Source organism: Rhodamnia argentea, chromosome 9 (genome assembly GCF_020921035.1).
Source record: "Rhodamnia argentea isolate NSW1041297 chromosome 9, ASM2092103v1, whole genome shotgun sequence".
Classification (NCBI taxonomy): domain Eukaryota; kingdom Viridiplantae; phylum Streptophyta; class Magnoliopsida; order Myrtales; family Myrtaceae; genus Rhodamnia; species Rhodamnia argentea.
The window spans coordinates 20,203,443-20,225,717 of NC_063158.1; the positions used below are offsets into that span (position 1 = coordinate 20,203,443).

At 39.7% G+C, this 22,275-nt stretch overlaps 2 protein-coding genes across 5 annotated transcripts; both read right to left on the reverse strand.

Moving 5' to 3' along the window:
* Positions 1 to 205: 205 nt before the first annotated feature.
* On the reverse strand, positions 206 to 12,599 carry LOC115730787 (probable starch synthase 4, chloroplastic/amyloplastic). 4 transcript variants are annotated; one of them, XM_048285290.1, is made up of 17 exons: positions 12,317 to 12,599; positions 11,941 to 12,175; positions 11,555 to 11,636; positions 10,366 to 11,464; positions 10,241 to 10,292; positions 8,740 to 8,862; positions 8,580 to 8,655; positions 8,320 to 8,504; positions 8,033 to 8,227; positions 7,621 to 7,692; positions 6,007 to 6,216; positions 4,735 to 4,860; positions 2,522 to 2,671; positions 2,221 to 2,282; positions 2,049 to 2,124; positions 565 to 736; positions 206 to 468 (listed from the first exon to the last, which is right to left on the reverse strand). In XM_048285290.1, the coding sequence occupies exons 1-16, from the start codon at positions 12,463 to 12,465 to the stop codon at positions 566 to 568; spliced, it is 3,063 nt and encodes a 1,020-aa protein (XP_048141247.1). In that variant the 5' UTR covers positions 12,466 to 12,599; the 3' UTR covers positions 206 to 468; position 565. The 4 variants fall into 4 exon arrangements, with proteins under 4 accessions (XP_048141247.1, XP_030517253.1, XP_030517255.1 ...); XM_030661393.2 differs by having other exon boundaries at positions 206 to 736; XM_030661395.2 differs by lacking the exons at positions 206 to 468; positions 565 to 736 and adding an exon at positions 1,187 to 1,524.
* A 4,110-nt stretch (positions 12,600 to 16,709) lies between these two features.
* LOC125316577 (purine permease 21-like) lies at positions 16,710 to 18,686 on the reverse strand. The gene is made up of 2 exons (XM_048285274.1): positions 18,528 to 18,686; positions 16,710 to 17,988 (listed from the first exon to the last, which is right to left on the reverse strand). The coding sequence occupies exons 1-2, from the start codon at positions 18,565 to 18,567 to the stop codon at positions 16,880 to 16,882; spliced, it is 1,149 nt and encodes a 382-aa protein (XP_048141231.1). The 5' UTR covers positions 18,568 to 18,686; the 3' UTR covers positions 16,710 to 16,879.
* Between the last annotated feature and the right edge of the window lie 3,589 nt (positions 18,687 to 22,275).

The following is a 22,275-nucleotide window of genomic DNA, read 5'->3' on the forward strand; positions in this document are numbered from 1 at the left end:
GTGGCGATTGGTTATCTCGCTTTACAACTCAAGTCTTTTCCAGGGTCTTCGAGTACTTCATCGGAAATTCGATGTGCATGAAAATGTAGCATGTCGTAAATCAAACCGAAGATCCAAAATACAGCCACAACAGAAGCAGAACCAATGAAAAGAACATGGCCATGCTCATATCCGAAATGTTACAACACTTTATACAGTTATATACACACACAACTTTTCGTTGTTTATAGCCTAAAAGAAGCGGCGCAGACATCGCCCGCTGCCATACAACGAGTGAAAGAATAATTTAAAGAATATGAACACAAATCGCATAGGCTACAATGTGCTGCAAGTATGTACCAATGAAAGGCACTGCTCTGTCAAAAATGATGAGAGAACATTATGACATTGAGGATGAACTCTCCATTCAGCTGCGCAAGATTGATATCTAGGTTTCTCTGAATGTCCACACATTGACTGAAATTTATCCTGCACCCGCCATGTAGAAAACTGTGCCATCGAGAATACTCTGGTTGACAGAACAAGCACTTGCTCCATCACAAACCATTGTCGAGCAATCTTAGCTTCATCGTGCTGCCCTAGCTCTTGCCACAGATCTCAAGTAGAGTTCCTCGTACTGTGATGCTGAAGGATCCCAACTGAACTCAATGTTCATGACCTTGTGAACTAGCTGCTGCCAGCTCTGTGGGTCATTGTTGTAGTGGTTAAATGCACGTTCCAAAGCACCGTTCGCTCCCTGAAAATTGTGTATCTTCATATCACCACAAAGACCAAGACAATACAAAACTTTTCCTGGAAAGAGAAAGGTTATGCCTATCTGATGATTCCGGTGCCACAGGTCCCACTACTTTAAGCTTATATGCTGTTACCCAAACAAGTACTCTCTATGGAATCAGGGTTGAAACAGACCACAAGAGTTCTATGTTTCTTTGGTTGCTTGTAAGACTGCATTTTAGTTGACAGCGACTTCATCATACTTGAGTTGATAGATGTCTGATTAAGGGAAACAGCTTAAACTTAGTTTATATGCAAGCTAACAGTGTCAATTTGCTTTTGAAATTTAGGGAACTGCTTGAGAGGTTATTCTAGGAAGCTTTCGCATCTTTTTCCTTTTTTTTTTTTTTTTTTTTTTTGCTTTCAGCTTTTCACTTTTGTCATTTGGCATCAAAAGCCAATCAAAAGCCCACCCAGAAGAAGATGCCCCAAGAAAAAACTGTCCCGTCCCCAAGTAAAAACTTTTTTTCTTGAGCAAACTGGAAAAAAATTCCGTGAGATTTTTTTTATCAGCGCAGAAATGAGAATTTCGTGAGCTACAATTTCTTAACTGCACGTTCAATAAAAGCCCACCACTAAAGCCAAAAAAGTTCATAGCTGAAGCAAAAAAGTAAGTCGAGGCCTTTGTTTGTCCCAAGCTTCTAAAATAAAACAAGTTTTATGATTCTCCTCGTATGGCTAGTTTTCAGCTTCATGAGTATCATATTTACCCAGATTCATCAGTTCGGTACCAACGACATGCTTCTTAGCCTGAAAAGTGGTTTGTTCTGCGAATCCTTCAATCGCCATCAAACTGCCTTCTAAAATTTGCACCAATGCAAGAACTTCACGGCACTCTTTGCGCTCCTTCCCTTTTCAGGTTGTGAGTTGAAGAAATTGCAGAATGAAGCACTTTTGCAGCTCTAAGAAGCATGTCGTTCGCAACGAAGTAATGCCTTTGACAAATATGCTCATTGTTGAAGTGGAAAATGAGCTAGGAGGGCATAAGTATCACTTGTGAAAGAGTTAGCATACAAATTTGAAAGAAAAGAGAGGCAATTCAAAATTCATGAGGTGAGCCGACAGAATTTAATTTTGAAGGGGCAAAGTAAAATTTACCTAGAATTTCGTTTTAAACTGTACTTAAAATTTTGACCAAAAAAATGCACTTAATTTTCCCAACTATCAAATCGTAGCGCCCCCTCCACCATTTTCTCAGCCTTACGTTTCCTGTAACTATCAAAATGATATTCGAATAACAGACAGGAGAGTTAGCAGACAGTAAGGTAAATTACCTGTTCATCGGCATTCAAGAATGTATATCCATTTCGAAACTGGAAAGGAATAGTTTCATCGTCTACGTCGAAAACGCTACAAAAGGCAAACCAAAAGATCCTCCATCAGTAATCTCCCATCAATGGAACCAAGAAACATGAAGACCGACTAAGCAACTTATAGTAGTCCCACCTGTCATTTAGTCCACCTGTCTTTCTTGCAATGGGTATTGATCCATACCTCATTGCTATCATCTGCACAAGGAAAAATTATTAGATATAACAAGAACACAGCTCTAATTAGTGCATGTAAAGGATGCTTGGATCCATAGACATGAAACATCTGAAGACCATAAGCTGGCCCCACAGATCAAACAGTTGTTAAAAAATTATTCTGAGGAAAACTCCACATGAGTAATTTAGTAAGTCACAGCAACTGGTTTTCTTCATCTATTAAACAATTTGCATATCTGCAAAATATGTGCAGAATGTACCTGGGTGAGACCACAAGGCTCAAAGATTGATGGAATGATTAACATATCAGATGCTGCGAAAATGCGATGGGAAAGAGACTCGTCGTACTTCAATATCAGCCGAATGTCACCATGATTTTGAAATTGCTTTGCAATACCCTCAAACTCCCTCTGATTTCACAGTAAACAAGAGACACAATAAAAAAACAAACGTCAGTCCATACAAGTGAATGAAATTGGCTCATCATATCTGTGGCACCAATTTTATGCAGATGATAACTACAACATGTTTCAACACTCGTTAAATTAACTCGCTGTAACCATGACTTCGATTAGATTCAAAGCACGGAAACTATAGTAAGTTGAGAATGTCTCCGTGCTACAACGATGCACGCATACGATTATGAACCCCAGTATATGTATGCGCGCGCGCACATGTGTGTAGGATTTGCAACTTCCAGAATAAAATGATCATCTTAAAGAAACAGATGTGGTGAAGTTACTTCACAGTATATGAATATTGATGTGCAAGCATGTGCATCACCAAAATCTTCAACTTCCTGAAACTTGTATGATGTACATGGAACTACAGGGGTGCTCCTTGGTTAGACTATATGAAGGTCCATCTCATTATGGTCGATATGATGTGGATGTATAAAATGAGCTAAAGGTTCGTGTATGGCATAAAGTAACTGATCTGTTTAAGATAAAGGAGCATAAAGTTGGAAGCTCAATTATATCAGTTGCTGATTAGACTGTCAAAATAGGAGCCACGATGTCCAGATACTTGTGTGCAATCAATCAGTCAAGAGCATGGCAGCAAATCTGGCCCTCAGAACAACAATTGTAATTGACAATTTAATGCACAAGAAATGGTGTCCCATTGCACAAGGCTCCCAGAAATAAAGGGGACTAAAAAAATGCCCCAACCAGGAAAAATTCACAATTACATATATAAGCATAGTTGCACACATGCATATGTGCATGAACATTAACCGAGTTCCATCCATAAGAATGGGAAAAGAGAAAAGTGAAGGAATATCTGAACACTGGAGGAAAATTGGTCCGACATTATGAAAAGAATAAGAGTATCATCAGTGTTGTGAGAGCAAAATTTCACACCTAACAATGGTTAAGTAATCCGATATCCCTACTAAACAACAACTGAATCACAGGAAATGCCAGGAAGAAATAATATGGTAGGTGTCAGGTTTGCTGGACACAACTCAAAGTAACTCATTCGAAATACACAAGTTACATCCACAACAATTATGAGATCGCTGTCATTTTCTAAAAGTTTAAGCTGCAAAATGAGTCACTCATAAGAAGGGATTTGGTATAAAAATAAACCAGGACAACTAGATACAGTGGGGGAGGCAAATGACAGGTCTTGGAGAGATATTTGAAAACAGGGATTTTTGCTACCATTGCCTATTATCTATAACAAAAGCAATCAAATGAAAGTATGGTTTTAGTGACTCTTCAAGAAAAAGGAAACGAACTGAAAAAGCACTATACAATAAACCATGATCAAGAAGGGTAATTCAATCCAACATCAGGTGGGGACTATCTTATCAGAATGCATGCATCAGAACTTTAATGACTAATTTGCTAAGAAATATAATACACAAAATCTTAAAGGATTGGTCCACTTGCAGAAAATAAGACTAGATGCCATAAGATGACCTCATATGATAGATTCACATTAAGAGAAATTCCACTGTAGTTTGCAAAAGTCCATAGACAGAGTCATTTTATTAGTAACTGCACGAAATATGGTGAAATGTTTGTCAACACGCAGCCTCACACAGATCAGCCAAAAGCTCTCTTAGACCTTTACAAGATAATTAGACAACTATTTGATTTCCTATTTCAACTAAATAAGATGGTGGATAATTAGCTACCATGTCAAGTCTTGAGTTATTCACCTTTCATGCCATTCAAAAGCTTTACATCAAAAAAACCCAGTAGGTGATGTCTTCTTCATTTGACTATAACTAAACTCTATACAACACCACCAGAGTTTATTCGTGTTCTTTTATTTTGAGTTACTATAACACCATAACTTAAACCTGAATAAGCAAATAGTAGTCATTAGAACCCATGATTCCCTAAGCCAAAAAGACTTCTCTAAGAGGATAAGTACAACAGCATTCCACGGAAGTTCCACAATTGTACCAGATTCCCTGTAAAATAACAAACAACTGAAGGTAGAACTCTAAGTGAATTATTACCTGAATATGTGGCACGGGACTTGAACCAAGTAGTAGAAACTGCCCTCCAAGCTCCAGTGTTCGGTACAAAGCATGCCTAATAAGATGTACACCCTTTTGTGGCACCAGTCTTGTTATGCAGCCCACCTGATCAATTCATATTTGAGCGACTGAGCATGATAAAAAGCAAAAGAATTGGAATTTCACAAAGCAATTTGCTAAATCTAACAGCACCGTGAGTGACAACTTACAAAAGGGGTACAAAAGAGGAAAAGGGAAAAAGAAGGTCAAGCATAAGTTAGAAAAGGAAATCAAACCAAACCAAAGAAGTTGAATACATAAAATTTATCATCTCACCCGCCTCGATTAAAATTAGACGTGCAAAAGAGGAAATTGAAAAGCCAAAAAGAACCAAAACAAATCAGATGAAAACTTTGCTTCTCAAGAAGTAACTGACATGAAGAGTCACCTAAATTTAGGCTACTTTTCATCCCGCCACAATTCCAAAACTTTATCTCAAGTCACACTGATTTCTAGATGGTTTCATATGGATTACTTCATCAAGCATGTTACAAAAACTAAATCAAGAACTCGTGTTTAATTCAATTGGAAAACAACTAGAACTTTCTCTAGATTCACATGGCATGCCATGTTCCATTAACAATCACTTGCAATATTTTTTTTTTTTTTTTGGGTTTACGGCCATTATCTCAAGTTTTGGATCTATCGGATCCATTGACACAATTAGTTCATTGGATGAATTTGAGTTATTTCAGCTTAACATGATTTCAAAAGGGGAGGAACTTAAAGTACAACAACATGATTAACAAAGGAAACAGCGTTGAACCACCAAGAAGCAATTTAACCTAATCCATCAGTTGGATTCAGCTTGAAACTTGTGAAAAAAATTAATTGACTTGTCTGGGCATAGGAGGGAGGAAGAATATTTCAGTAACAATGAGAGATATAGGAAATCTATCATTCTTGGATACATTACTACAGCACTGTCACTGAATTTGTGTTTCATCCATTTATTTTCATGAACATACCATTCCATAAATTAACAATGCCAAGTAAGGAAGTCAGATCCTACACAAGCACATAGCAATGCAGACTAATTGCACGGGCAAGCTATCGTATTAAAAAGTATCAAGATGCAGACAAATTGAGTGTATTTTACAGCAATCTAACACCCCTGAGTTGTCAAATATAACAAATTCAACCATGATAGATTACAGCTTCTTACACAAAGCAACAATAATTTGTGCTATAAGCGAGCTCGTGACTGATTACCATTGGTTTCGAGGCATTTGCAGAAGAGAGACCTAGTTGCCTCCTTATTGCTCGTTTATTTTCTGCTTTTCCTTGGAGATCATTAAAACTGTACTGAACTTCAAGGAAAGCATCAGTTGCAGGATTCCATTCATCTGTGTCGACACCATTAAGAATTCCGACAAACTTTTTACTATGGAGATTCAGTGTTGAATGCAGACCTTTTCCACCCTGTGAAAGACAGAAAACATTTACATTTACCCTTCTTAAGCACAGAACATTTCTGCCAACAAAAAAGGCTCAGAAGTATCGGCTAGAACAGTTCTGTCAGATTTGTTCAGCATTAGAAACTCAAGATATCCCTTCAGACTTTCTAGAACCTACTCTTCTGAAAACTAGTCTAAAATGGCACTGATATGAATTGTTTCCCAAATAATGCATATGCAGAAGTTCATAAAAAATGAAACTTTCATCCATTAAACTACTATGCCTTTAAGAGTTACACAATCAATAAAATGGAAGAAGGTATGGAAAAGAAAAAGATGAGGACAGAGACTCAGCAATATGCAATCTTCACGGGGAGAAAAAGCTAATAAAGTGGAATTTTGTGGCGCAGAAAGCTTCAGTAGCTCGCTGAAAAACAACATAACAGAAACTATACAAAACATTAAAAGCTTTTAGAGAATGCATTTTATCTAATAATCACAACTGTCCATATTTTGGCATATGGCAGAAAACTCTACAATGTTAATGATAATACAGTAGATTGACTCCTTTAGATGCACCTGCTTGCTATATAATTTAGCTCTCATTTCTTTGCATTCTGGAATCATGTTTTCTTTCTTATTTCTTAAGTGAGTTATTCTGGAATAATAAATACATCCAATCACCACAATAAGGTGTACCCTTCCTTTGAGAATGGAAGTGGTCAATGGAATTGAGACAATGTAGATACATCTATCCTATGACAGATATCAAAAGTTGAAAAGAAAGGTTAATTAAGCCACAAGCAATTGAAAACAAATTATTAACACCAAAGGATGCAGTAGAGTATTCAACTTGATCATCGTCTTTATTTTCACAAGAAAGCTACTGCCTTTTTACTCCTTTTGCTAACTGACGTTACTAAAATTATGTTCCTAAACTTATTTGTTTATCCACCTGTGACAGGACTCCTGATCAACAAGGATAACAAAGTTAACAGACATTCAATGCCGAAACCTTCAATTAGCATTTTAATGGCAGCCATAGTTTCCCCTTCTCCTTCTTTGATATGTAGCTCATATGAACCCTCAGTATACAAAAATATGGTACTATGACGACATAATATGCAAAACATCAAGCACCAGCACCATGAGATGTAGACTACTGTCCCTAAGATTTAACATGTACTCAAAGCAGAGAGTTACAGAGGTTCATATGTCTATTGTGATGCATAAGCACAGTTTCTAACACATAATTAAGAGTGATTGATTATGCCTATTCACATAATAACTAACTAGTTATTGAAGGTTATAGAGGCAAACTTCTGCTCATCTGCGGAACAAATATGATTCGATTATTCAGCCTATAATCTACAAATGAACAAGTTCATGAACAAGGGAGCAAGCAAAAGTAAAGGGCCAATGACCATACCTCAGCTGTCCGGACCTCCTGTGCATAGGTTGGAGATACTGTTGTGACAATATTGGAAAAGACAACTGCACCCTAGATAACGTGATTTGGAAAGAAGAGATTAATCCACATATATGAACGTGAAGGAACTTTCACAGAAATATACTCAGAAAACAGAAGACATATTCCAGACAGGTTCCTCAAGATTCTAAACTTATACTCAGAAAAAAGAGAATGCTAAATGTTGAGTAGAGCATGCATGTATATCTAGAATACAAAATAAAAAATAAGATGAAGCTCCAAGTTTTGCTAAAAGGAAAGACCACTTCTGTTCAGTCTGTACTTTCTAATTCCAGTTCAGATAAATTCCTACCAAACATTTCATCATGACTCAAACTTTCTGTTCTCTCTAATAATGGGAAGCAATTTATACCTTTACAGGATTGACCCTATCACGTGCAGAGTTGTCCTGCATTCTATCTGGCCTGTTTAGTTCTTGAACATCGAGACCACATGATGCCAATTCCGAAGCAGGTGCAGTCCCTTGATACTCAAAGTTGTGGCATGTAAAGCAAATTCTTGCAGAATCCAAGCCTTTTGGGGCATACAAATCCCAATACAATGGTGCCTATGATTGCAGATGATTGCTGGTATGAGAATCAAGAGTGAGTCTCTCAAGAAAAGCACACTTAAACCGACAACATTTGCAATTGAACATACAACAAAAGCCGTTTGCCAATCGTGGCAATGGATAATGTCAGGTCTCTTGCCAGATTGAAAAAGCAACTCCAATGCTGCACGACTGAAAAATGAAAACCGCCTGAAGTCATCATGCTCTCCATAGAATTGTCCTCTCCAGAAGAACTTATCGGGATGAAGAGGCTCAATAAAAAAAACGGGAAGGCCTGGATGAAGAAGTCAAATCAGCACATGAACACGAAGATCAAATGAGGAGCAAGAGATAATAAGAGATTTCTAACCATCGATTGTGCCAACCCAGACTTTGTTTTTGTACAGTCTGCCATCAAAATAAGATTCTACAACAGCATCTAAGGCCTACATAAGATAAGTTGAACATAATCTGTTAAGTGAAATTGCAGATGTTCAAATATTAACTCAAACCATCACAGAGTCAATTACCCTTAGGTCAAGCATACGGTCATATTGCATGCAGTCATATTTCGGAACAATAATCTCAACATGGTGTCCTCTCTTCTGGAGTGCCTTGCTAAGACCAGTCACGACATCCCCCAACCCACCAACCTGACATATTTGCAAAAGGAGCAGTCTTATTGATTCTGAATATAATGTGAACAATGCAACCAAAACATATGAAAGATGCTTAAAGATAACACAATGTTTCATTGCTAAATTTATCTATGTTCATAGAAACAGAAAGATGACTCCGCTACTTTTTCAGAATGAGAGATACATAATTTAGCTGCTAAATGGTCAAGGTGGCCTAATAAAAAAGCTATTCAAATTTGCACGACATTGTAATTTGTTTGCATACTAGATGTTGGATCGTTGTCAGTACAACTGCTCATGCTTAGATAGAGCTAGAGTACTGTTAAATTTATCTAAAATTTTGGTGAAACTCAACATCAGTAAGCATATCAGCCAGATCAGACCTCACTTGTTCCATAGTCTGCCAAACATTTTTACATCATCATCTCATCAAAAAGCATGAATAAAGATGCTAAGTGGCTATGAACCAATGCAGACGCTAAAAGATCAGGAGAAATAATTATAATGACATAGTTTTAGGAACAACTCCAATTCTAAAAATTTCAGTTCGTGATGGCTATTTGGATGATGAGGGCAAGTATTGGTGTGACATAATGGTTACTCCAGAAGAACATCATGTAAAGAGCCTATCCAGCATGCATGGGAAAGGCTGCATGTCAACCATCTACACCATTGACCTTGTAATGCGAGAAGCCATGTGAATGGGACATCTTTGTTTGTTAAGCTAATGCTTTTGGTGACAAGTGACAACAGCTGATGACTTAAACTAGGAGTCACAAAAAGTACAAAGTCTTAACCAGTTCAGTAGTCATGCAATTTGCCATTTTAATTCAGTCACGGCCATGCTTGTGTTAAGTATCTGTCCATTAACATCCACTTTCATTCTTGCAGATAATTATTCAATAAGGTTGCAATGATAATTCAACCGAGATTAACCAAACTGTGTGGACAAATACTCAAAAAACCATATATCCAAGATGCATACATAGAAACTTCACTAGGAAGACTAAAAAAGAGAAAGCTTCTAACCAGAAACTACATAGGTGCTAGTCATGAACTTCCTTTGGAGGTACAATGAACAAATAGAAATGACTTGCAACTTTTCTCAGTCATATAACTGCCACATGCAGTCTTTACAAAGAAGTTTAACAAAAGTTTACCCAAAAAACAAAGGAACATGACTAATATGAAAGCTAATCCTACAACCAGTATCCTACCGGGGCTGCCACAACCACAACTGCCACAAAATTAGTGGTGACATGTGACAACTGCCACAAACCATTCAACATAAGGGTAACTACTGTAACAGCAGAAATTAACGTAATTGGAACCAATGTTTCACCAACACATCAAAAGATCAAGTATTCAATTTTGTAGCTATCTCGAGCTTTACCTTAGCAACAGGTGCCATCTCTGCAGCTATATGAACGACATACAATCCTGGGCTAAATATCAACAGAAGGAGCAAATTAAACAACAGAAGCAGATTTAGCAAAATTTTTCAGTGCAAGGTAGTACCTCGAGGGTGCTGATATGAGTCTTAAAAAGATGGCCAAGGCCTCGCGTTCACTTTTGTCTTTGCATTCCATATACGCATCACAAATGTGTCTATCCCTTTTCCACACCATTTCTCTCAAAAGCTTAGCATCATCAGCAGATATTTTTTTCTCAAGTAACCAACCATCAAACTTCAACAATAAATGGCTCCAAAATCCACGTGGCATATCATCCACCGGTTCATCAAGCATCCTTTTCCTGCTTTCCTTTTTCAAGGTATTGAGAGTATCTTGAAATTCCTTAACGGATTGCTGATATAACTGAACATACGAATGAATCTCTTCGTCCGACCTCTGAAGGCGCTCCTCTAACAGCTTAATCTTTTGGTGCATCAGTTCATTATATTGCTGCAATTTTTCAGAGGATACCTTGTAAACGTTGGCTTCTTCAAGAGTCTCTTCCAACTTATCAACCTTCTTCCGCAGTACCTGGTTTTGCTGTAACCCTACAATAGCTTGATCAGCCTGTGCAGTGGCCCTATCAAGCAACGGTTGCAAATTTTCTACCTTTTCCCATAGGTCTTTGTACTCAAACTTTAAAGATGGAAGTTTGGAAACATCTTCCTGAGAAACTGAAAGTTTAGATTCTAGATCCTTTAGAGCTGACTCAAGATGGAACCTTTGTTTTTCCAGCATCATCACACGCTCATCTGTGTCCTTAACACTATTAAGCTCTGCCTTAAGGGTTTCGATGTCAATTTTTAGAGAGATATTCTCTGCCCTCAGGGAACTAAGCTCCTTACTAAGGAAATGAGCGCTAGTTTGATACGATGAAGGTTTTTCTGCATTCAATTGGATGTTCTGATTCTCATAAATACTATGCTCATTCTTTTCAATGCTTAGCTCACTTCTTTGTATCAATTCGCTCCGTAGCTTCTCTAACTGATCTTCTAAAAGTTCTGCATGCATCTTTTCCCGGGCAGCAACTCTTATTCGTGCATCCGTTTCTGCTAACTTCATCTCCAAATTGTTAATTTCTCCGTGCAGTGCTTCCTTCTCAGAGAGTATGTTATCAAGATCCTTAAGTGCACTCACCCTGGCTTGGTTGAGGAGTAGAATATCTAGCAAGTAGATGACATACATGAGCACACCATTTCTTTAAAACTTAAACTCCAATCAAGGCAAAAAATTAGGAACTTGCAATTTCTTACTCTTTTCCGCACTCTTTATCATGCCCATCAGATCATCAACTTGAATACTGGATAAGTGCTGCCCCGTATCACTGACAATCGCCTTCAGTGAACGTGAAATTGGTGGGATGGCACACAGGAAAATGAAAATTTAGAGCTTATCACATTTCCTCAAAGTCACGTGTGAATTATTTTGCAATCTATCTCTCTCTCATGGTCAACAAGTGACCAAAGTCTAGGCACCATATGATGAAATCAAAAGCATAAAACACAGTCAAAACATACTCTCAAATTCCCAATTTGCGAGATATTCATGAACTAGAACCGATGTGCACATTGCATACGCATATCTAGACAGGAAAAAAAAAAAAACCAAGAATTCACTAGAAATGCTTCAAGAAGAATACCAAATTTGTCTCCAACACCGTACTGTTAGAAACTTCTTCTGTATCAACATTCTCATTCTCCACATCGATCACGACTCCATCGGAATCATCTTCCTCAGATTCAGACACAATTTCCTGATCAGCGCTACGCGCGCTTTCGGCCGAAGCACCACCGCCTTCGCCCTCTCCATTAACAACAATCGAAGGCGGCCTATCCGGCGAAGCCTTCTTAACTTGCGGTCTCCTACTCCGAGAACTAATCATTACGCAAAAACAAAGTGAGAATCACAACACGCGCCCATCCCCAAGAAACCACGAAACAATCAACCTCCGACCGCTCCTTCGCACGCCCGGAATCGGAACCCGCGGAAATCGAGAAATCAGCCAGGCCGAGTACCTGAGACTGCGCTGCCGCATCTTGCAGGAAGCGGGGAGAACCCGGCGGTGAGAGGCGAGCGAAGCGAAGGGCCGCGGGAAGCTCGAGTCCCTCCGGCTCGGTCCACTCAGCCCCCGACTCAGCAAGCACGAGGACATCGCCGCGGCCATTGGAGCCCGATCGCAATGCTCGGACAACAGTATCTTCTTCACCGAGCAACCACCATAGCCAGTGCCGAAACGGCGCTTGTTACAGTCATCGCAGTTGCGGAGGCTTCGAATCTTCGTTCTCCCTTTCGTCTTTTTTTTTTTTTTTTTGGTTGGGTCGGAGAAATGGTTACGGTGCGCGCGGGTGTACAAGAAAACAAACGGTTGGTCGCGGTTGCGAGGCGCTTTTCCGAGAACGTTATCCAGATCCGACGGTGGGAGGTCGGTGGGGTCCATACGCGATTGGGGGACTAGCGTAGTTAGATGAGGGTTAGCGTAGGGGAGAGCAGCTCCAGCGGCAGGAATTTGAAGCAAGGTTTCTTTAAGAGGAATCGATGTGAGATGGAACCATCAATTAGGGAACCTTGATGTAAGAAAATATCCGGTCCGAAAGAAATGCAACTATATATGATAAGTAAGGGTGATTTGTCCTTATTTTAGAATTAGGAGCTAGACCAGAATGGTCGGTTCTCAATTTGTGAAATCGGAAACTGGCCCATCTGGCCATAGAGTTAAGAATCCACCGTATCTTCTTTTCTTTTTCTTTTTTTCCGTTCTTTCTTTCTTTTGCTTATTCCCTATAAGACTATAAATGTTGTTGCATAGTCTAAACTGGGCAACAAGACACTTTTAGTGCAAAAAATTATGCATGTAGATCACTTTGATGCTAAAAGTTTCAATCGAATCACTTTAGTATTAAGTTCTTTGAAAAAGAATCACTTAAGTGCCAATTCCGATATTCTTTGCCGGAAATCCAACGTAGAACTTTTTTATTAATATATGTCGCTGATGTAGCTCGTTGGAGGTCCATTGTGGCATTTTCTTTTTAAATTTAAATTTTTATTTAAAATAATTTGAAAAATAAGCTAAACTTTTTTTAAAAAAAAAAGCTAAAAAATTTTTAGAAAAGAAAAGAAACAGTTGACAGGTGGCGAGGAGGGTCGTAGCCTCGCCACTTCTTTGCCCCACCATCGCCGACAATGGGCGACGACGATGGGGCATGGCTAGCGGGGTGTCGGCAACCCCCGCCGGCCGCAAGTGAGGGTCGCCGAAGATCGGGGCAAGGGTCGGGGACGATGGAGCGGCGGCGGCGACGGCAGCAAGGGTTACAACAACCCTCGTCGCATAATCTGCTTTTTTTGTTATGGTTTTTTGTTAATTTTTTGGGCTTATTATTTTAATAAAGTTTTATTTTAAATTTTTTATGTTAATTTTTCTTTTTTAAAAATTTAATTTAATTTTTAAATTTATTTTTGAATTTTGAAGTCCACGTGGAATCCAGTGGACTTCATTATTTTTTAAAAATACTAATTAAAATTTAAAATTTAATTAAAAATGCCACGTATTTATTTCACCAGAAATTCTCGTTGGAGGCACTAAAGTGATCATTTTATCTCCGATTTGGCACTAAAGTGACCCAATTAAAATTTTTGGTATCAAAGTGATCTTTGTACACAACTTTTGGCATTAAAAGTGTCCCGTTTGCCGTCTAAACTACTATATGAGTGATGTTAATAGAACAAGCTCATTGAACAAGAGGTGTCGAGCCTCGAGGGAGTAGTGAGCACTGCATGACTAAGATTGAGAGAAGTGAGAGTAAGAGGCGTATGGTACGAGCGTGTGTGACTAAGTCTAGGCGAGAAGAGAACGAGAATTAGGGTCTTGAAATTTTGAAGTAATAAGAAGTAAAAAATCGGTGCGGTTCGGATGGTCCGGAGGGGTAGGTCTAGCCATGAAACTAGGAACCAGTTCCCAAGTGATTCGCCCAAAATCGATAAGTTCGATTCGGTTCGATTTGATTCTTTTGCTCACCCCTAATAATAATTAGCATAACCGAATTTTTCTATCATCTATCGAGACATCAAATTGTCCATGATAACTTAAACTGATCATCCCTAGAAGATAAGGGTGATCAGTTTCTAGTTAGTCAACTCTCAGCTTGGTTTAGGTGGGATCGGTTCGAATCCCGATTTTAAAAGAGAATTGGTCCATGTAATATTTTTGGTTAAAAAACAAACAAACATACATACATAGTAACAAGTCGCACAATTTCACTATGAAAACATACGCAGATCAATTGATTGTGATTATTTATTCATGTTGAAGGTTCGATTCTCGAATGGATGCAAAAGTGTTTTGTTTTATGTTTATTTATTTAAAAAAGGCTTCCGAACCGGTTCTCGGGTAGATACTGCGATTCCGGTGGTCCAGGCCGGTTTGGTGCGGTGCAACACCGGTCGAACCAGATTCGGTGGTCGCTCCTGTTGGGAGGACACAAACTGCTAATTTGAGGACAAGTGCCTCCACTCATTGACTTTGTTGAACAAGTTTCAGAATTATTCTTACCAAAATTTTGAATGGGGAAATTCTCTTTTCTCATATGTCTAGGGTGATTTCAGTGCTGATAAATTTGAGTCTTATTTGAGTCAAACCTAAAGTTTCTTCATTTTACCTTATTAAGATAAGAATATGGCAAAAAATCGCATGATTTTTGTGTATCTCGTAATAGAGAGCACGTTAGATATTTATAATCAATCAAGATTATGCGTAATTAAAGGGATATATACGATGAACGCGTTTTTTCCATTCTCCATTTGGCTTCGACACTCCCTATTATAATGTCTTTACCATATCTTCCGTTATGTGGCTCCCCTTTTAGCATTGTTCTTCTTGTGAGTCTCCGGCAAAAGGACATAAGGAAGAGCAAATTATGAGGCAAAATGTCAAATGAACTTGCTGGAGTTATTGTTTGCTCCTCTCCGCTCGCAACTTCATCATCAGTTACATTCACGCAATTCCAAAACGCACGACCCCGCAGCGTTTTGCCGACGACTCCCTCACCACCTCAGCGTCCAAGAACACGTGTTCGTCAACACGACGTCGAACTCCTCCCCGATTCCCCTTGCTAACTCCTCCGATCTCCATGCCAGCTCCCTCGCCTCCATTCATTCCCCTGCGCCATGCGCCCCGGGAGACCGGCAGACCCGGCGCCGAGCTTGATGACATTCTTGCCGGCGAGAGGGGAACGAGTGGAAGTGGGCTCCGGTGGAGAGCCACTTGGAGAGGACGAGGGAGGAGTCCCAGAGGCAGGATCTGGTGAGCGAACTGACTAGGGACCGAACCGTGGACGTTGTCTTGTTTGAGGAAGGTGTATCGGTGCGACTTTCGATCTCCCTCGTGGTCATTAATCCCTACGTCTGCGAGCTGCTTCATCGGTTAATTTTCAGTTCTCCGTTCGAGGGAACTAACAAATGATAGAATGGGGAAAAGTGTACTAGAAGTGCCATAACTTGTGTACGGCATTCACTTGAGTGCCATAACTTTCAAAACGTTCACTTAAGTGCCATAACTTTCAAAAATTGTTCACTTGAGTGCTACGTCGGAGCAAAATCGTTCACTTGAATGCTATAGTAACTTTTTCGGCATGCCACGTCAGCTTTTCGGCGTGCCACGTCGGCTTTTCGGCGTCTACGATAACTTTCCCAACGTGCTATAGTAACTTTTCCAGCATCTATAGTAACTTTTTCGATTGTCACGTCGGCTTTTCCAGTTGTCACGTCAACATGGCACTCAAGTGAACGATTTTTAAAAGTTATGGCACTTAAGTGAACGTTTTGAAAGTTATGGCACTCAAGTGAACGCCGTACAAAAGTTATGGCACTTCTAGTGTACTTTTCCCGATAGAATGCTATGGATTGGACCTTTTTTCTATTGGTTCCGTGACTGCCATTGCCAGCTTGAGTTCAACGAGTTCACTGATCGGTTCGACCTTTTCATCAAAGTTATGGAACTTTTTGGCTCAATCTCTCTTCCACGAATCCTCCTTGTGGAGTCTATACTTGCTCTAAAGGCTTGTCTGAAGTGAAAAAAAGGAAAAAGAAAAAAGGGGAATAGTAAGGGAAAGATAAGAAGAAGAAGAAGAAGAAAAATGGGACTGTGAGGAAATAAAATAAATAAATAAAAAAGAAAGACAATACATTTGACCAAATAAAAAGATGAGAATAATGCTAAAAGGCGGACCACACAAGGGACAGTATAGTCATAATATTATGATAGGGAGTGTCTAAGTTAAATAAGGAATGAAAAAAGCACGGTCCATATACAATCAAGGAAAATATGAAAAATCATATCCCTAATACCTTTTTAAGCTCAAGATAATGCAGAAGATGTAAATTGAAAAAGAATACACTCGACGAGATGTGCTTTAGTGAAGACATCAGTAGTCTAATCAACCGATACAGTAGGGACAAGATGAATAAAGTTTAAGCAAAATCGAAAGCAACGACTAAAACGAAAAACAAAACCGAGAACTTCACTGAGCATAATTAAAGAGAGAGAAAGAAATCTCAAAACCCTAGCGCCACCTCAAATTAGAGCATTAACATCTCCCATTCTGAATTTGGCCGGACTGCTTGTCACTTTTATCTTGAGCCTTGGAAGCAACATCATCAAGATGTTGCTGGTACACATAAGAGAGAAACCCCCATATTGCCAACGCCATGGCAATCCCCTTCACTCCATCCATCTTGTCATCCAAAAACACTACAGCCAACACCGGGACGATCGGCAAACCCACGACCGCGATCACGTTCGAAAACACCGACGACACCTGGAAGATCAGTCCTCCCATCCCGATCGCAAACACCTGCCAAGTTATCGCCGTCCAAACTAAGGTCATGACATAAGAAACCTTCCCTAGCGAAAACTCCTCCATTTCCTCCCTTAGTCCCTTCCACTCCCCGCTAGCAAATAGCCCCACCAAGACGATGAATGTCGCGACCATGGACTCGTATGTCAGCAGCTCGAAGATCATGTAAATCGGGTCCTTCCTCTGGACCTTCCGGAAGTAAAGCTGCGTGAGATTTAGTATTAATGCGCATCCAGCTGACGCGATTAATGTGCATATAAACCCGACCACATACTTTCCGGTGGACACCGTAGTAGTACTATTTGAATCGGTTTGGAACACTAAGAGGGTAGATGAGACAGTCAAGAGCACTATAGAATTGATTGTCAAGGGAGTGAACTTCTGCGAGTTGATGAAGAAGGCGAGTAGGGCATTGAAGCCCAGTTGCGACGCGGTGATTAGAGAGAAAGTCGACACAGGGAGGTATTGAAGTCCGACCGAGAACATCATAGTGCTCGCCGCGAAGATTATGCCGAAAACAACGTAAACAAGCGCAAGCAATCTCGAGTCAAGAGCGGTTTTTGTGGTGGAAGAGGGCTTGTTTGGTGAGAAGAATAAGTAAGGAATGAGGATTGGGAATCCTGCAATTTGAACAAGTGTTTCCATCCATTTGCTCTTCCCTCCTTTCTCATAGTAGAGTCTCCCCAAGATTGTGGCTATTGATTGACCTGAGAGGACAAACAGCGAAAATACCGCGATTTTCAGCCAGCACTTGTAGTTTCTTGCCGGAGACGGGGCGGCCTCGGGTTCGCCGGCGTTGCTCATGTGGGCAGGTGATTTTGTTTCTCTGGATTCTTCATCTGGTATCAAGCACATAACTTTCGGATTATGACTTTATCTAAAGCCGGATGCGCAGACATTTGCTCTAAAGTTTTAGGTACTAGAGTGCGACGCAGATTACACTTTCTGAACACTTGCATATGAATTCAGCAACAATAAGTTGCACAAAAGCAAGTCACTTGAGCACAAGAAAAGACACTCAAAGCCAACAGGAATGCAAGCTGATATCGATCCAGTTAATGTATGGAAACAGGTTTATCTAGTCTGAACAAGGCAAAAATAGACAGCTTCCTTTTTTTCCCATGAAGGAAAATACTATCAAGTAAGTAATAGTCAAGGAAACTAGAAAGAAAATAAAACCTGCCAAACACCCAACACAGATCACAAGCATTTTCACCTTCCTTTTGCCTCATGCCATGGATATGGCCCATGAACAAGAGCTAAAAGTTCTGGACATTTAGCTAGAACTCTGGTAAAAGAGGCAAAAAGGACTATTACTTTCATTCTGAAAATATACTGATCTGGTGCTCTATTCCTACTTGTGAAAGTCTCTACTTACCCCTGACGCTGAGCTGAGTCTCCTGAACTTGTTCACCCATGGAAACTTGTCAATTGATCCACCTGAGAGAGTCTTTGTTCTGCAGAGTCCCCAATAATGTTCAAGCTGATATATTTATAATGTCTTGTCTATGCACCATCCCTTAATGGGTGGGTAATCAAGTACCCTTTTACATCATTCTTTGCCATTATCCTCTTCCTTCATTTATTTAATTTCCACTTTTTAACGTACTCATCAGAAATGGGAAAGCGCCAGAATCAGACAAATTGCACTGATTTTTGGAGTTAACAATGATTTTTCCTTCTAGACATGATGTCACTTTTCAACCATCCTACTGGCCGGCTGTGTTCTGCAGTCCCCACTAAGTGGAAGACTGCCTTCCACAATTAATGAATAAATGCAGATAAAGAAAGGTGCTTTTCAGTTGTTTATTCTTTAGATTAAAGGTATGCTTTTTTCACTCCCAATTTGATTTAGACACTCACTTTCACAATGTACTGACCATATTACCCTTTACTTTTTTCTCCTTTAAAATTCTATATTGGAAAAAACTCAAATGTGAGGTCCATCTAGGATTTTATTTTATTTGTTTCAAAATTTTCTTCCACTCCCCTTTTTTGTCTTGGTGGTTTTGTTGATTAGGGACTCCTGGATCCGAGGATGACGTCGCCTCCCGTGATCTGAGGATCAACGACGAGAAAAAATCAACCAATGCGGTAAAAGAATTGTATCAGCCCCGGAACATATTGCTCTTGAATTATTCAATGATTACCGGAGATGAGAAGTTGTGTTCTTAACGTGAACGAGACTGTTCCTAGAACAATTATGTTGATTTAATCTGCGATACTTTCATGATCTGATTTTTCTTTTATCTACATGAGTAATCTCAAAGAGCTGATCAAAGTAATCAAATTCTCTCTTTATTCGTACCGTCTATTATAGCTGCTAATTTCTGGTAAATTAGAGCAACGAGATATTCGACTGAATTTATAAACATTCGAGCAAAAGTGGCTTCTCATTCGCAGTCTAAAGATCGTGAGTTGATTTCCCATATCACTCCAATCGAGTAATTATCAAAGTCGTTGAGGTATTCTAATTTCAAAGGGATTCCACCATTCATCCAATTCTTGATTGTTTGATGTGAAATGAGTAGAAGCGCTCCAGTAACTACTCCACTGATTCTCATCATTCAAGGACTTGATTGTACATGTACTTAATCTATGCACTCTTGAAAGCTTCCTCCATTATCTTTGGAAACCGGATGACTTCGACAATTTCCCATCTCCATCATAACAAGTATACTAAAAAAAAAAAAAAAACAAGAAAGAAGAAGAAGAAAACATGACGGATGAAAAGTAGGGGTGATCGGTTGTAGGGTTGATCCATGTTCCGTCTAGAACCTATCCGTTGGTGTGCATAGAGGTTTCAGAGGAGGAAGATGAAGAAGTCTACGACGCGCTTCAACACAAGTGAGACACAAGAAGAAGGAAAGTGGAAGAAAAAGAAGAAACAAAAAAAAAAAAAAAAATCAAAATGGGCCCCACATGGAGGAATAATATAGTACACTGTGAAAGGGAGTGATTAAGTTATGTAAGGAGTAGAAATAGCGCCACCCTAGATTAAAAACATAAGTATATTGAAAATCTTAAAACTTGTTACGAAAGTGTAATTGGATTTTAAAACTTATTAAAAGTGCAAACAAGTCCTAAAACTTTTCACAAAAGTGCAATCGAGTTTAAAATTTTTCAAAGGTATAATCAATTCCTAAAATTTGTCCCGAAAGTGCAATCGAGTCTTGAAACATTCAAAAAGTACAATTAAGTCAAGGACTACGCCACCCTCATTAGGACTCGATAACACTTACATGATAAGTTTTAAGACTTCTAAAGCACTTATCTCTAGATCAAATTTGTAAATTAGTCGTACTATTTCTTGAGTTTTCCATAGGTGAAAGCACTTCTTGAGAAACCATTTCCACGGAGAAGTAGCACCGTTTGAGGTCTTACACTCTAGTGTCACGGGCCAGCACTTTCCTAGCCGCAAAATACCCCGTGCGGCGTGCGGCGAATCGATCACGCCGGGCCAGCCTTGTTTCTATTGTTGTCTCATAAAACACTTAGGCGAATAACTTTCCCGTATTGGATCATACCATACCTAGTTTAGCTTGAGCATTCATTATATCGAGCGAGAGCAGATTACGTTAGGCACTACAATTAGTTTCGACCTGCCATGATCTCATCGGGAGAGCGGCATCGGCTCCCGACCGGTTTGTACATAAGAGGTCAACCCCGCTCTCAAAGCTCCTAAGGGGTGTATTCTTTTTATTCTAAAACTTCTAGTACAAATCGCCCTGACACTACTCCCACGGACCCAATTGCTTCTTTCCCTCTACATCGCTCACTCACCATGATGACACCAACAAGCTCCACCTCAAGGTTATACGAGTGTGGGCGGATACGAGGACACAAGTATTTCGATCCGCTACATTGTACATTTGTACAAATTGGGATACGAAATAACCAATCAGTGTCATCCTCTCTCGTTGCGGGTTATTTTATCACTTCCTTGGGCCTTTTGCTACCATCAATGCCACTTTTTGGGTGTTACATAGATGACAGGCGCGCACTTGTCTAATAGAACGATTGTGGGTTGTTACGTCGCTTCCTTGCACCTTTTCCTACCATCAACGCTGCTGTGGGGTCTTACATAGATGGCAGGTGTGTGCTCGCCCAACAGAACAACTTCTCTTCATCGATGACTTCTTTTTTATCAAAGGCCTTTCGGGTTTCTTCGGTCACCTACACTTTTTCAAGTTTGGCACTTTTGGCCAACTGTGTTTTTCTTTCGGTCACTTGCACTTTTCAAGTGTAGCATTTTTGGCAAACCACGTTGTTTGGCGTACTCTCTTTTTCCGGGAAAAGTACACTAGAAGTGTCATAACTTTTGTACGGCGTTCACTTGAGTGCCATAACTTTCAAAACGTTCACGTAAGTGCCATAACTTTTAAAAATCGTTCACTCGAGTGCCATATTGATGTGGCGACGGAAAAAACCGACGTGGCGGCAGGAAAAGTTACTGTAGATGCCGGAAAGGCGACGTGACATGTCGGAATAGGGGTGAACAAACCGGATCGGACCTGCATGGACCGGCCCGGACCGAGCGGGTTGGTCCGGTCCTTGAGGGGGGCGGTCCGGTCCCCGGTCCCAATAAATAGGACCGGTGACCGGGCGGTCCGGTCCTCGGTTTTAGGTGGATGGGGCCGGCCCGGACCGCCCGGACCGGACCATCTATAATATATATAGATATATACAATTAAAAAAATGAAACTTTCATTTGTTTTTAATGTTCATTTCTCGAGCCATTTCCATTGTTAGGCTATACATTCTTGAAACTCGGACAACCCCTCAATGTTATGAATGCAATATATCCTATTTATTATGGTTTTTCCAAGTGCATTGTGTGGTGAATGTATGCTGACATATTCTTTCCGGAAAGACATGATTCAATCGATTCATTTAATATAGTGGTGGCAATTTCTTACTGTTCATACATTTTAGTTATTCATTTCAATGAGTAATCATGTATTTTGTTTCTGTACTTTGCTTGGATGTGGAATTCATTTAGTGAACAACATCACTATTAGTATGTCTTCGTCGACTAAGTTTTTTCAATTCTGTCATTTATATATCTCTATTGTGTTAGCGGTTAGACCAATGTCATTGTTAAACCTACCATTATGTGAAGACAC

Coding starts and splice junctions, on each gene's coding strand:
- LOC125316577 (XM_048285274.1), bottom strand. CDS start 18,567: ATGGGTGAACAAGTTCAGGAGACTCAGCTCAGCGTCAGGG. Junction 17,989..18,527: donor GACTCAGCTCAGCGTCAGGG/GTAAGTAGAGAC, acceptor GCTTGATACCAG/ATGAAGAATCCAGAGAAACA.
- LOC115730787 (XM_048285290.1), bottom strand. CDS start 12,465: ATGGCCGCGGCGATGTCCTCGTGCTTGCTGAGTCGGGGGCTGAGTGGA. Junction 4,861..6,006: donor CAAATGCCTCGAAACCAATG/GTAATCAGTCAC, acceptor TGAATTGATCAG/GTGGGCTGCATAACAAGACT. Junction 737..2,048: donor TCTTGAATGCCGATGAACAG/GTAATTTACCTT, acceptor CACAATTTTCAG/GGAGCGAACGGTGCTTTGGA.